This window comes from Stegostoma tigrinum, chromosome 9, assembly GCF_030684315.1.
Source record: "Stegostoma tigrinum isolate sSteTig4 chromosome 9, sSteTig4.hap1, whole genome shotgun sequence".
Lineage (NCBI taxonomy): Eukaryota > Metazoa > Chordata > Chondrichthyes > Orectolobiformes > Stegostomatidae > Stegostoma > Stegostoma tigrinum.
Window position 1 is genome coordinate 78,093,079 of NC_081362.1, and position 14,072 is coordinate 78,107,150.

The 14,072-nt window shown below is 37.3% G+C and overlaps 1 protein-coding gene across 1 annotated transcript in view; it reads right to left on the reverse strand.

Moving 5' to 3' along the window:
• Positions 1–14,072, reverse strand: part of ryr2a (ryanodine receptor 2a (cardiac)) — a 684,685-nt gene that overhangs the window by 79,608 nt on the left and 591,005 nt on the right. Inside the window, exons 78-82 of the mRNA XM_048535805.2 lie at positions 13,680–13,779; positions 13,012–13,091; positions 12,034–12,110; positions 7,114–7,187; positions 3,954–3,971 (exon numbers count right to left, since the gene is read on the reverse strand). Of these exons, the coding sequence (XP_048391762.2) occupies positions 3,954–3,971; positions 7,114–7,187; positions 12,034–12,110; positions 13,012–13,091; positions 13,680–13,779 (349 nt within the window). The remainder of the gene's footprint in view (positions 1–3,953; positions 3,972–7,113; positions 7,188–12,033; positions 12,111–13,011; positions 13,092–13,679; positions 13,780–14,072) is intronic.

The window sequence follows — 14,072 nt, forward strand, 5'->3', positions numbered from 1 at the left end:
GTGAGGTTGACATAGGGAATGCCATTCTGATATAAACAATGCCCCTACAGATTTAATCCTCTCAAAGCAAAACAGGTTCGGAAGAGAGTGGAAGCGATGCTCCAAAACAACATCATCAAGCCAAGTCAAAGCGAGTGGAGCTCACCAATCGTGTTGGTTCCCAAACCTGACATTACTCAACAATTCTGTATCGATTATTGGAAGGTCAATGATCTTCAAATTTGACTCATACTCAATTCCAAGGCTGAAGTACTTTGTGAAAAAAGTAGGACAAGCCAGTGAATTTTTTGAAGAAGTAATGAGGATAATTGATGAGGGAAGGGCTCTGGATGTCGTTAACATGGGCTTTCGTGTGGCATTTGATAAAGTCCCGCATGGCAGATTGGGACAAAAACTAAAATCACAGGGATCCCTGGCTAGATGGTTTGAAAACTGTTTTGGTCATTGAAGACAGAGGGTAGTGGTAGAAGGATGTTTTTCAGTAACTAGTGGTGTTCCACAAGGATCAGTCTTAGGTCCTTTGTTGTTTGTAATAAAGTGTGGGTGGATTGATAAGCAAGTTTGCTGATGACACGAAGCTTGATGGAGTTGCTGATAGTGCCAATGATTATGTAAGTATACAACAGGATATAGAAGATTGGCATCTTGGGCACAGAAATGACAGATGGGGTTTAATCCAGACAAATGCAAGGTGATGCATTTTGAAGGATCAAATTTAGGTGTGAACTATATTATAAATAGCAGAACCCTTAGGAATACTAACATTCAGACAGATCTGGGTGTGCAGGTCCACAGTTCCCTGAAAGTGGTGACACAGGCAGCCAAGGTGATTAAGAAGGCATACGTTATGCTTGGCTTCATCAACCGGGACGTGGAGTACAGGAGTTAACAATACATGGTGCAACTATATAAAACCCTTGTTAGGCTGCATTTGGAGTATTGTGTGCAGTTTTAGTCACCACATTACCAGATTTGGAGAGAATGCAGCGATGGTTCACCAGGATGTTACACAACAAGGCGTAGAGCTGGATGAACACAGCAGGCCAAGCAGCATCAGAGGAGCAGGAAAGCTGACGTTTCGGGCCTAGACCCTTTTTCATTTCTGAGACAACAAGTTTTGAATTTAGCCAATTTTAAATCAGGCACTTAGAGACTAAAAACCAATTAAATTTAACTCTGATGGTTTTGACAACACAGGACCCATCCTACTCTAAGAAATTAATATGTCATCATGGATATAAAAGGGAAAGGCAGTCGGAAAATTAAGAACTGCCATCTGCAAGCTCTCAAGAGAGAATCGCTAGGCTCAAAGTCTTCTCTGAGTTTTACAGAAAGCTCATTTAAATCAAAGATACCTAGTTAGTATTTCTGAAAGTTGAATTTGACAGAGAAGGAATTCCTGAGAGAACATTTGACGGATAAGGCACAGAACATTGCAGAAGACACATAACCTGGTTGTAATTTCAAGAGATTGGATTTTGTTATCATTTTGTTTTATATAAGTGGGACTTATAGTTATTGGAGCAGCACCCCATTAGAATGTTATTTTATTCTGGAATATTTAGTATTTAGAAGGGGTTTATTCAGTTTATTAATAATTTAGTTAGTTTGTTCATTGTTAGAGTTAGATGAATAAATTGTTACTTGTTGATTGTAAAGTGAGTATCAAGGGTTTATTTTATTTAACCACTAGAAGTTGAGGAAAAACAGGCTACACCACTTTTTACATTTCTTTTAACAGATTATGGGGCAAGGCGCTCCTTTCTCAATGTTTTGGTTTTAGTTCTCGGCGGTGGCGGGGGGGAGGGGGGGGGCAAACCCCTGCTTTATAACAGGAGAAAATTGAATATTTGCATGACATTCTTGAAGGTAACATAGCAATAAAGAAAGGAAACAGGTCACAAAATAATTTAGTAATCTGGAATTTGTGCAGATTCCCAAAGTAGTGTCTAATGTGTCCCCTGTCATAAATGCAGTCCCTCACTCACAGATTCATTGATTTCCCAAGCATGGTTGGGTAATTGAACACTGTTCAAAGTTAAGTATTAGAATCTGGATCTACCGCTCCACTGAGTTGCCAGTCTTTGCAGTGCTGCCTTGGGAAGTTACTAAGCAAGTGCCCATGAGAATACTGTGGGATGAAGGACACATCAAACAATGGCTCATTGCTAGGCCACTGTTGAATTGTGCACATTGCTCAGCCATACCATATTTAAAACATTGTGAGAAAAGGAGGATAGCATAAAGAATTTTTTAATACGAAAATAACATTTGGTTGCGTCTTCCAAGTTGTAAGCTTCAGAAAGAGTCACTTTGTTGTGTGTGGAATGAATCAAGGTGAACAATCTCATTTAAGTAAGCTTAGTGATGGAGCAAAGTAAACATCTAAACTCAATTTTAATCAATGAAACTAATCATCCGAACCAAACCTGTTGGAGTGTGGCCATGAACCATGTCAACAATTCTAAAATATGGAGACTACTGACAACAAGTCATGGCTGATGACAAAAGTTAATGCTTAATGGCTTTATGACTTCATGTGGGACTTTTCAGATGTGTAACTACAGATGGAGTACAGTAAGTGAAACAACGACATAGTGAAAAGAAAAACAAGAAGTGTTGATAGTTAGTTGAATGCGAATTCAATTACTGACTAATCTCAAAAAAAACTTGGCTGAGAAAGCATACTGGATCCAGAAACGTGAAAATTACCTTTGTTCTGTAGCCTGATAATTTCCATGGACACTGTGAAAGATAGGATTGATGCAATAGGATAGCAGGGACCGGAATTATAATTGACTTTTTCTAAGTTTTCATGTAATTTTAGTGCAAGATTGGTAGATGCTCTTCAGAAACGGTGTAAACAACGATGCTATTTATATGGAATAGAAACCAGGACAGAAAACACGTACCTAAACTATTTCAGAGTTGAGGGGTCCGTTAAGGTCAGAATCTTATTCAAGTGATACTGAAGCTGTTTATTACAATCATGAGTGATCATGGTTGACTCATAATACAGCTGTGAAATTATTCCGAAGATTTCCAACAAGGTGCAGAGGTAGTTTGATCCTTATTACACCTGTTTTCTCATTTTCAGGCACCAAAAGCCTCAATGAAGACATTCTATCCTTTTCTGTGTTCTATTAAAATAGTTTTATTCAATTTTGGGAAAGTGGGACTTTTCTTGTTAACTACAATTCTTGGCATGGTAAATGAAATTAGACCCTTGCAAAACAATGTGGAAACTTTAACAGAAAACTAACTGACTGTTATTTTCCTAAGACTAATACGTCTAGCTCGTATCATGAAACATTATTCTATTTCTGCAACCAGTATGCAATTCTGATTTCTGGAGTTTTACATTTAACAGGCTGAACCTCAATAGCCAAAACAATACAAAGGCTTTCTGCCTGAGCTTCACATTACAATATATGCAAAGGAACCCAGTTGCAAAATAGGGTAGATAGTAAAATACAGATTAAACTCACAGAAAAATTGTCATCTGCGTCACAACAAATAATCAGTGCCATTGCATTTTAGTTTTTAAAGCAAATGAGAAATTAAATTAGGTACAAAATTTAACACCAAAAGTCTTTTAGTTGTTACTTGCACATTGACAGGTGCAGCCATAAAGCCACATTGAATACACAACAAATACTACAGTAACTGTACACCACAGTTTGGCACATCCAACCACTGCATCACTGCCACTTAACGGCTCACAGTTCTTACATCTAGTGTGCCAGTTACTGTGCAAATCCTGAGAGAGAGGCAAAACAGATATGAAGTTGGCTAAAAGGCTTAAACTTTTCAAAAGCAAAAACAAACAAAAATATATGTTTTCTTTTGTATTAACAACTATGCACAATATCTAAAGAGTGCGAATTGGAAGAGTTCAGGACCTGTACAGTGCTGACACAAGGTAACAAAGGAAATGGCAGAGTTATAATTACCGCGCTCATGAGTGATGACTGAGGAGGGGAAGACAGAACAATTGAAATCAAAAGAAAAAAAATGAGGTTAGGTAGTTAGAAATTATACTCAACTTCATTCTAAATTTTATAAGAATTGGGTAGGTTGAAACAGGGGAAAACAGAATTGTAAAAGTCACACAAAAATAAAACCATATATTAAAGAAACAGAATTATACGCATCTTCTTGGTTTATATCTAATAAATAACAAAGGGTTTATGTTATGTAAGAAAACAATATTTTTCAATAACTAACAAACCCGGTGTTTAACATTTATTTACACAATGAATTCAAAATGAACAATTCAACACTTAATTACCTTCTTTAACAAACAAGCACACATGCACACACATGTCCTAATGCACAAGTACATAGGTTTAATACGTGGTGCTGTTGAAAAAGTACTTGAAAAATTTGTGCAGTTCAGAAGTCCTTTTTTGCTTTTTAATATCTAATCCTAGCATTTGCTGAATATCTAATTTGGTCGATAGCTTTTTGTAATTTGGTAAGCAGTGCCACATTTCTCGAACAATGGTAGTTAGTGAGTGATTTAGCATTCATGGAACACAGCATTACTTTTGTTACATTTTAACACAATCACATAACATGTGAACAAGCAACAGATACATCATGACTAAATGGCAAGGTCTATTGAATGGTATATAAGAAAATTACACTGAAGAATGCTTCAAAGTCAAGATGAAGAAGGACAAAATAAAGATGAATGTGTACAACATTTGAAAATGGAAAATGCAGCAGTATGATTGGCTTGTGTGCAAGCAAAATAGAGACTTCCAGATCAAGTATGTATTAATAAACATTTTTGGAATAGTTCAGTTTTTGATCTCTAATCTACAAAGGATACCTTTAAAATGATCAGTTGAGAACACCAGTAAGCAGAATACTTTTGTTCTGAGGAAGTAAAATGCATAATCTTTCAATAAAGTAAAGCTGTGATGCTGCTGGTGCACTGCACATTCATTACATGTTTTTCTTTACTCAGTTTGGAGGATAACATAAATTGATAATGAATTTCTGACACTCGTAGCCCACAAATCACCATTTGTTGTCATGTATGATATGGGATTCATCCATTTGTACTTTAACAGAAGAATTTATTACTTTATTTTAGGGTAAAATAGATTAATTCTATCATGAAAGTAAGAGATAAAGGAATGCCAGACAAATCTGTTCACATGCTGCCATTATAAATAGTATATAGAAATAGGAGTAGACCATTCAGCTCCTTGAACCTGTTCTGCCAGTCAGTGGGATGGCTTACTGGGATCCTAACTCCTCCCTTTTGCCACCCTAATGCCTTCGGCTAGCAGAAATCTGCTTACTTCAAAGTTAACATAATTAACTGAGCTGCCATCCAATACCTAATGTAGGATAGAAAATGTAATACTTGTACTCCTATCAGCATTAGTGTGAAGTCGTGTCTCTTAACTCTTTTCTACAAAATGATCTGGTTCTGATTTTGAATTACATTTCCATGTCTTTAACTTGCCACTAGCGGAAAACAATTCCAAACTATCAACTCATTCAAACATTCTAAAAAATGCTGTTAAATTACTTCTCACTTTTGCTTATAATTTCATTCAACGATCCCTAACAATTTGATGTGCTGTACCCTTTCCAAGGCCTTTCTATGGTGCAATGCCCAGATATGCGCGGTCTACTCCCAATTTGATCTAACCAGAGTTTCAGATGGATGGAAAAACCTTTCTTCCATTTACACTCCAGTCCCTCTGAAAAAAAAGGCTGAATTTCCAGTCACCTTCTTGATTTTGTTTTTTTAACCTGACTGCTATATTTACATGATTGTGTAAAGGAATCCCAAAATTTCTCTCAACCCAATGGTGGTGTATTATGCTACATCACTCTTTTGAATGCTTCCTACTTTCAACTGCAACTTTACCCAAGAAAGTATCTGATTGGCTTGGTGTCATCTTTTTCTACCTCACATCTGTTAGAATTGGCTTTCCTATAACCCAGAATCTAAACAATGCTGCTTGTTCTTCTGGTAATTTATAGGTTTATAATTTTGTATTAGTCTTTGCAACAGGAGAAGAAATTTGATTGCAATTATTCACGGACTATTTTTAAGACAATTGTCTCTTTACTCCAGGCTTCATTTCCATTCAAAGGTTGATGTTTGAGGTACAGAAATGGCCGCTGTATTGATGGCATCCATTTGAATTTGGCCATAGATGGAGATATTATGATATACAAAACATATTGATGACTTTTAGCATGACTGTTGGTGATTTTTATGGTTTATCCAAATAAAACCCTTTAAAATGCACGTACTTACTAGAATCCCAATGACAACTTTAGTGAAAACGCAAGTTCTCCAGACTTTGAAAATGGATGAAAATGATAATAGTTTTCTTCGAGATACAGGGGCTAATACCTAAACATTGCCTTTTTTGATGGCAAGGGTGGCAGATCTAGTAGAGTTGGACAGAGCCGGTGCTGTAATTATGCTGTAAAAGACACTACAACTGCTGCATTGTAAATTTATCAACCATGTTTTCACAGAATTTCCAAAAATGAATACACCTCTGTTACCAAGTAACTTAAAAAGGCATCAAGAGCAGTAGATCATCATCACTGTTAAGAATCAGTAGTAGATCTTGCCATATACCACTCTTTCTAAATATTGAAATACTGCAATATAAATGATTTACACAAATACATACTGCAGCTAAAGCATCTTTCTTAAAGAATTTTATTTAATTACTTTCAAGGATTATTTATTTCTGAGCATTTTAATAGAATCAGAAATTTGAAATCAGAAATTGAAGCAGTGCTATGATCATTGCAAGCTTATGAAATACAGTTGCAAAACAAAACTTAAGAATCTAATCTCATGTTCAGCTTGCCATACCAGTATGTAAATATTTAACACATTTATATGAAATCTTCCATCTCAAGTGGAGGAATTAACCTATATAAAGCACACAAGTTTACAGCTTTATTAATTGAGCACAGAAAGACTTTTCATACAAATGCATTGTGTTCGCATGCTAGCTAGTAATTCATGGCATAATTACAAATGAATCGTGTAATCTTCCTCATTTTATTAGAAAGCTTAGAAAAGATGACTAGAATACCATATTGTGTTTCAGCATATACCTGATCCCTCTTCTGTCACCATGCCAAGCCCTTCTGCTTTGTTTTGGCGTTCAAATGCATTTAGATCAAGTACACTGCAAATAACAGAAATAGATAAATGACTCTTTTTAATTTTTCTGTGATTAAAAACATGAAATGCAGGGTTTAAAAATGATGATTAGGCTCAATTGATCCACAGATGATAAATTTTTTATAACTCTCAAACAGTAAGGAGTTCTTTTTTATCTTTTCATAATGCAGTAATGTGACAAACTGAAATGCATATTTTGAGTTGTATCATGTTTTAACTAAAAAGGGGCTCCAATGTCCAAACGGTGGATGTCGAAAGCCTGAATATCTCACTCAAACCATTTGCCTCTTTTAAAAATTATGTTAAGATCAAGCCTGAAATTGGAGGTTTTCCGCTTATTTTTTGAAGCTCTCAACTACTTTAGAAAATGGGTGAGGAGGAAGAAATACGAGATTTTCATGACCAAGAGACAACTCACTATAGTCTGTAATATCATACATGGGAACATACGGAAAAATATATGAAGACATCAAGTTCATAAGCGCTCACTAAACTTGGTTTACTGACAGAAGAAGAGTTCTGTGTATTACTGACAAACGTTGCTTCTCATATATTACATGCAGTCATGTCAATACCACAACCATACAAATAAGACAGAGGCTGAATACTGTGCAACTGTTGATTCACCATCTGATCCTTGAATGGTTCTGAATTATCTACAAAGCTCATGTGAAAGTATGTTGGAGTAATCATTATTCAGCTGGATGGGTGCAGATGCAACAATATTCAAAAAGCTTGATGATGTCCCAAAGTAAAAAAGTTTTCTTGCTCACTTAACTCAATATTGTTCATCTCTACAGCTGATATGCTAGATGTCTGCAGCATGTGCTATCTAAAGGTTGGACTGCAAGCTTATTTTAACAGCATTTCCTGGCCTTAAGGCATCTCACATCAATGGGTACAAGGGCAGTTATGAAAATGTTATCAATTGCAATTCAGCCAAAAGCCACATTTCTTTTTCAAATGGTGTAACTGAATATGTAGTACCATTCCCAAATCGGGATTGGATAAAAATCCGAACATTTCCTGTTCAATTCCATTTTTAAAACATCTCAATACCCATAAACTGAATTACGCAGCAAAACATGTTATTGTAAGTTTATAGTTTAGCACAAACACCAGTTTCCACCTTTTCCTTCTAGATACTTTTCCTGTCTAGAAGTTAATTCCCATCAGGGAAAAACTTAGCTCTATACTTTTTTAAATCAGCATGCTCAGACATGTTATGGCATTCCTTTGGAGAGGGTGGGACTCGAATCTGGACCTCTTGGATCAAATATAGGGACACCACCCTGCATCACAAGGTCCCAAAAACTCAGCTCTATTTTTTTTACTGAGTTAGATGAGGGCCCTGGGTTTTTCTTTTGTGTGACAGTAAAAGACACCTTTGTGAACAGAATTTATACAAATATTGTTTTTCTTCCATCACCCTTGTGGCCAATTAAATATTTACAAGCAAAGTCTGTTAAGGGCAAAGCTAGCATCAAAAAGCATCAAAAGGGGAGTAGGGAGAGAGGGATGGGACTAAATCAAAATGGAGTTGGTGTGAGAAATAAAGCACTGTATTCCCCACAAGTGAGATCTCAGATCTGTTTTCTAATTTAACATATTTTTCTAGTCAACCTGCTCAGTGACATTATTACACATGTCTGGTTCAGGTGGGACTGGAATTGGGCCATCCAGCCCAGGTCACTACCATCGTGCTATAAGATGGGCCTAGAATTCAGCTCTTAAATTCAAAGTCCAGTGAGCATCACGTGCTCTCAATTAACTCTGGAGTGTTCTGACTGAAGGACTTGCATTTCCCACACTGACTGGATAACTGCAGATCCAACAGCACTCAACAAACTTGACTGCATCTGGAATAAAGCATCCCATTTCATTGCACTGCAATTTCAGCATCCACTCCCTCCACCACTGGCACTATAGCAGTAGTGTGTACCATTTACAAGATACACACAAACGTCTTAGTCACACTTTCAAATCCACAACCACTGCTAACTACAAGAGTAAAAGCAGCAGATATATTTTGAGCTGCAAGTTCTACTCTATGCCACTCACCACCCTGACTTGGAGCTACATTGCTGTTCCTTCACTGTCACTGGGTCAAAATCCTGAAACTTGTTTCCCAAAAGCATCATTAGTGCACCCTAAACCAAATGGACTGCAGCAGTTCAGGAAGGCAGCTCACCACCACCATCTCAAGGTCAGACAGAGATGTGGAAAACGTGCTGGCCCAGCCTGCGATGCCGACATTCCTCGAGAAAATAAAAATTACTAAACAAAGTGAGCATCATCACCATAAAGATTGTAATCTACCAAGGAGAAAGTCCCATGCCACCCTCTCATCTAATATATCCAATAAATAACATTATTGATAAAACTGTCAAAAATCTAAGGTATTACTCATCAGCTGTGTGGTTCAAATTCATTACAGAACTGTGGGTAGATCCATATAGAAATATCTGCAATGTGCCAGGCACTTTAGATTTCTGGGCTTTCAGAATTGATACCATATACCAGTCATTCAGCATTTACCGCTTGGTCAAGATATAGAGTGTAGTGACTGTAATGAGGTCAGCCAGCTGCACCTCATAGAATATGAATTCCCTGATTGGGGCTGTTAATCTGGTTCAATCAGGGGGCCCTGGCTGACAGATAAAAAGGGGACTGTCAGGCATACTGCCATTCTCACAGCTGATTCTGAAGAGGCAGTGCACTGTTCATGTGTAAATAAAGGGTGACTTGGTGACAAGATTTCATACAGCATATTCTCTAAGTAAGCCATTCCCACATCTGAACCAAAGACGTCAAGAACGATCAGCTAGACTGCAGGACATGAGCAGGGTACTACTACAATCAATAAACTTGCTGAATTATTCATAATTCCCCAGTTCAAATATGCCACATCAGAACACTGACTACCAAGAACTATCGAAGAGCTAAGAGCATCATCACATGGAAGGATATTTCAGTTTGTCAAGGAAGTATACGCAGAGAAAGGGTTCTGCAGCATTCCAAGACAACAAGAAATCCTATTTTCTGTGCTTGTGAAAACTGCACATCTGCACAGACAAATCAGTAAAATTGACCCAAGTATTTATGGCACTCATGAACAGCAGTAAATCCATAAAGTCACTGAAGCCACAAGACTGTGCTTTGAAAGAGAATTTATCTTCCACTAATACCTTCGTTTCTTTAATATTTAAACAATAATAAAGCATAGATAACAAAGTATGAAGCTGGATGAACACAGCAGGCCAAGCAGCATCTCAGGAGCACAAAAGCTGACATTTCAGGCCTAGACCCTTCATCAGAGCCGAAACGTCAGCTTTTGTGCTCCTGAGATGCTGCTTGGCCTGCTGTGTTCAACCAGCTTCACACTTTGTTATCTTGGATTCTAGAGCATCTGCAGTTCCTATTATCAATAATAAAGCATAGCTGCTTCACAATCTGACATATGGCCGATGCTATGAAATCAGACTTCATAAATGTAAAAATTGGTTCCAATGTCAAATATCTGGAAATAACTGCAGCATTTGATGATTGAAAGAAAAAAAACACAATAAATTAACAGTTTCAAATTTGCTCAGGCGCCTTAATAGAGTTGTTTTCACACTATATTGCAGTGTCTGTTCTGTTGCTTGATCAAAACCCTGGAACTGCCTTCCTAACCACACTGTGAGTATATCTACCCACTGGGAGCTCACCACTACCTTCTCAATGCTAATTAGCAATGGGCAATAAATGCCTAGCTAGAGATGCCCACCGACTGTGGAAATATACAAAAAATCCCTTCAGCCATGTTTTTCATCCACCCAGTATCAGATCCACTAGTTGGCAACAGTGACAAGAGTATCTGGAAATATGGTAAATGACAAGTCAAATAAAGATCTCCTTAACCAAAAAGTGTTATTTATTGAGAGATAAACATGGGGAGTGTGGAGAAATTGAAGGATTAGCTGGTGAATGCACCATAACACCACATCAAGTCTACGTCTAACTTGTCTGGCTTTAAAATTGGCATGACTGCACACAGTATATGAGAAACAACCTTACTCAGCAATACCCAAAACTATCAAGTCAGCTATGAATAAAGAAATAATGAGAAGGAAATAAAGATTGTATTGAGAGATAAAAAGAGACAGAAAGGAAAGTGAGCCAGCATGTCAAAACTTCAAGAAGTTGCTATATTAAAGTAATAAAACTCCACATTTCAAACTTTTCACTGGCTAAGCAAGAGCAGTGGAATAATTGTTCTTACAAAAAAAATCATATAATTAGACAAATACTTAAGCTGTTAATTACTAAATTTAAATTTTGATGGTGAATTTAATAGGTAGTGAATACATAAATGCAACAATTTCATAGAATTCATTGGGATATTAAGCACAGAATACAGTGTCCATAAAGTTAAATAACAGAGTGATCCAAATTGGCTTAACAACTCGTGGTAATTTCCATTCCTGGGCTATTTCTGTCTTGCCACCATTAACAGCCAATTTGCACATTAATAACAGCACGACTGTTCACTTGCTGTTATTTTTTTCAGTGATATTCTAGGTCCACACATGAGTGATTGTCACAAAAACACCGGGACTGGTGACCTGGAAAATAAAAACTCCCTTAAGAATGAAACATTGTATTCTCAATCCCGGAGTTACAAATGCAAACAAGGTCTGTGGGTGAGATCAGCAGTGAGTTGCTGAATCAAATTTAATTCAAGCTGACCGTATTCTGACCGCAATAATTAAAAACTCGAACAAGTAGAAAATGAGCTAAAGGAAGTGCTGAAATCCCTCTCAAATGGAGCAAAGTATGAACTGGAGGAGAACATGTGGTCATCCTACCTGCAAGACTGCATGAGGCCAGCAAGACTCTGAAAGAAACCTACATCCTTCTTCTCTTTTAGACAGTCCAGCATTTTCTGCAGAAGATAAAAATCAGACCTCAAGTGATGGATTAATGACTAGAAGTTGCAGTTGTATTATATATTATAATATTATACCTATTATAATTTCTGTTTTAACATATCACATTCAAAGGAGGTAGAACATTTTCTGATGTAGGGTGAGTCAAGGAAAGATATTTGAGATGATTAAACCAAGAACCAAATATGTTGGTTCTGTGGCACAATTGGTTACAATATTACATTGGCCCAGAAGACCCTAAGCTCAAATCCTTCTCACAGAATCGATTGCGACAGAAGGGATCTTTAGAATGTGGTTCACTAGTCGTTATGCGGGCTGTAAATTATACCATTGTCCAAGGGGGCAGAAGTGTATGAAGTTGAATAAAATAAACAAGAGAGACACAATGTGGATTCCACAATAAACAGAAGAATATCTAGGGAGACAGTCCATATGGGCTTCTAGACACAGTTGGTTAGTTCCACCTTGAGGAGGTGACAAGCTATCAGGAAAGCTGTGGAATTAAAGGTAAAACTCTGAGATTGGCCTTTATCTCATTTCACTGAGTAAATCACAGTCTCAGGTATTCCAAATGGGAGGAAGCAATATGTAGCATCCTTTAAGGATGCTACATATTGCTGCAGCCTCAATGACTCAGTATAACTACTGATGTCCTAGAATGCATATATTGAAATTTGCTGATAATATGAAGACTGATGGCTTAGTATATAGTGTAAACAGGAGCAAATATTTACGAAGATTCATCTTGCCTACAATGGGTAAAACTATGGTTGATGGATTTCATTGTATCATTAGGTTACGTATTCAGACTGTGTTCTGGACTCCGATTGTGGTCTAATCAATGTCTACTATAGATTCATCATCAGCCCCTTTGCTTCAGTAATCAGTCGAGCTTACCTGCTGAACTGTTGAGTTTCCACCATTTAGAATAGCAATCCCAAGCTTTAGAGTGGATGCAACCATTGGTCCCATTTCCCCTAAGGAAAATGAAAGCAGCTACTGAATACATTTATTGACAAACCCATTTTAAGCAAAGGTACAATATCGAGGGTCCACTAATGAACAAAAAAATCGACATTGCTGGGAAAGGCCTTAAATCTGCATTCTCATAGTTCTGGCAGCATTAAGAGGCAAATGTGCGAAGGTAAATATTTCACCCGAGGCTTTCAGAAATCATAATGCAGGTGGGTTCAAACAATCCACATCCAGTGAGAAAGTAACAAGTAGATGTTCAGAACAAATCTGCAAAGACTTTAGTGATTAATCTAATGGATGTAGGAGATAAGGAGACTAAAGTCCCACTTGTAGAATTTTCTTACTACAGGGACGTTTCTCAGAAAATTCTTTAAATGTCCTGTACTGCAAGGGCAGCAACTTAAAGGAAAATTAAATACAAATCAAGTTATCCAATAACAAAAAGAAACTGGAAGGGATCTGGGTGACAGAAAATTTGTGAGAAGAAAAAGGTATTGGTTAGGAGACTTCTCAGGATATTGCCTGGGCTGTAGGGTTGGGCGTAGGTTATTTTTAACAGTGTAGTTCCATGTAACCCTTAGTTCACTTACCTTTGCTGGCACTGATCATCTGCAGAACCATCTCAGCAGCTCCTCGGTCGTGGAGTCTCGCTTGTTGATAAAGAAGCTTTTGCTTCTCCATTTCCTTCTCCTAAAGAGAAAGACGGCAGGTAATCAAACGAAGGTAGATGAAGCATTTCCTTTTGTCCAACAAGGAGACTTTGTTCGTTTTAAAACCTAGGGCTCTATGCTAACTTCTCAGGCCATGCATATTTGAGGCCTAACACTGTAATTTCGACTTTGTTGTTACCTGTATGCAGTCCATCTTTGCAGGAGGCTGACAAATGAGGTCAAGACATCTGCCTCACTGCTTTTCAATAGTCATACTAGTTCCATCTTAGAGCTGGAGTATCCTTTTTTGAGGAGATTGCACAAACAAATGAA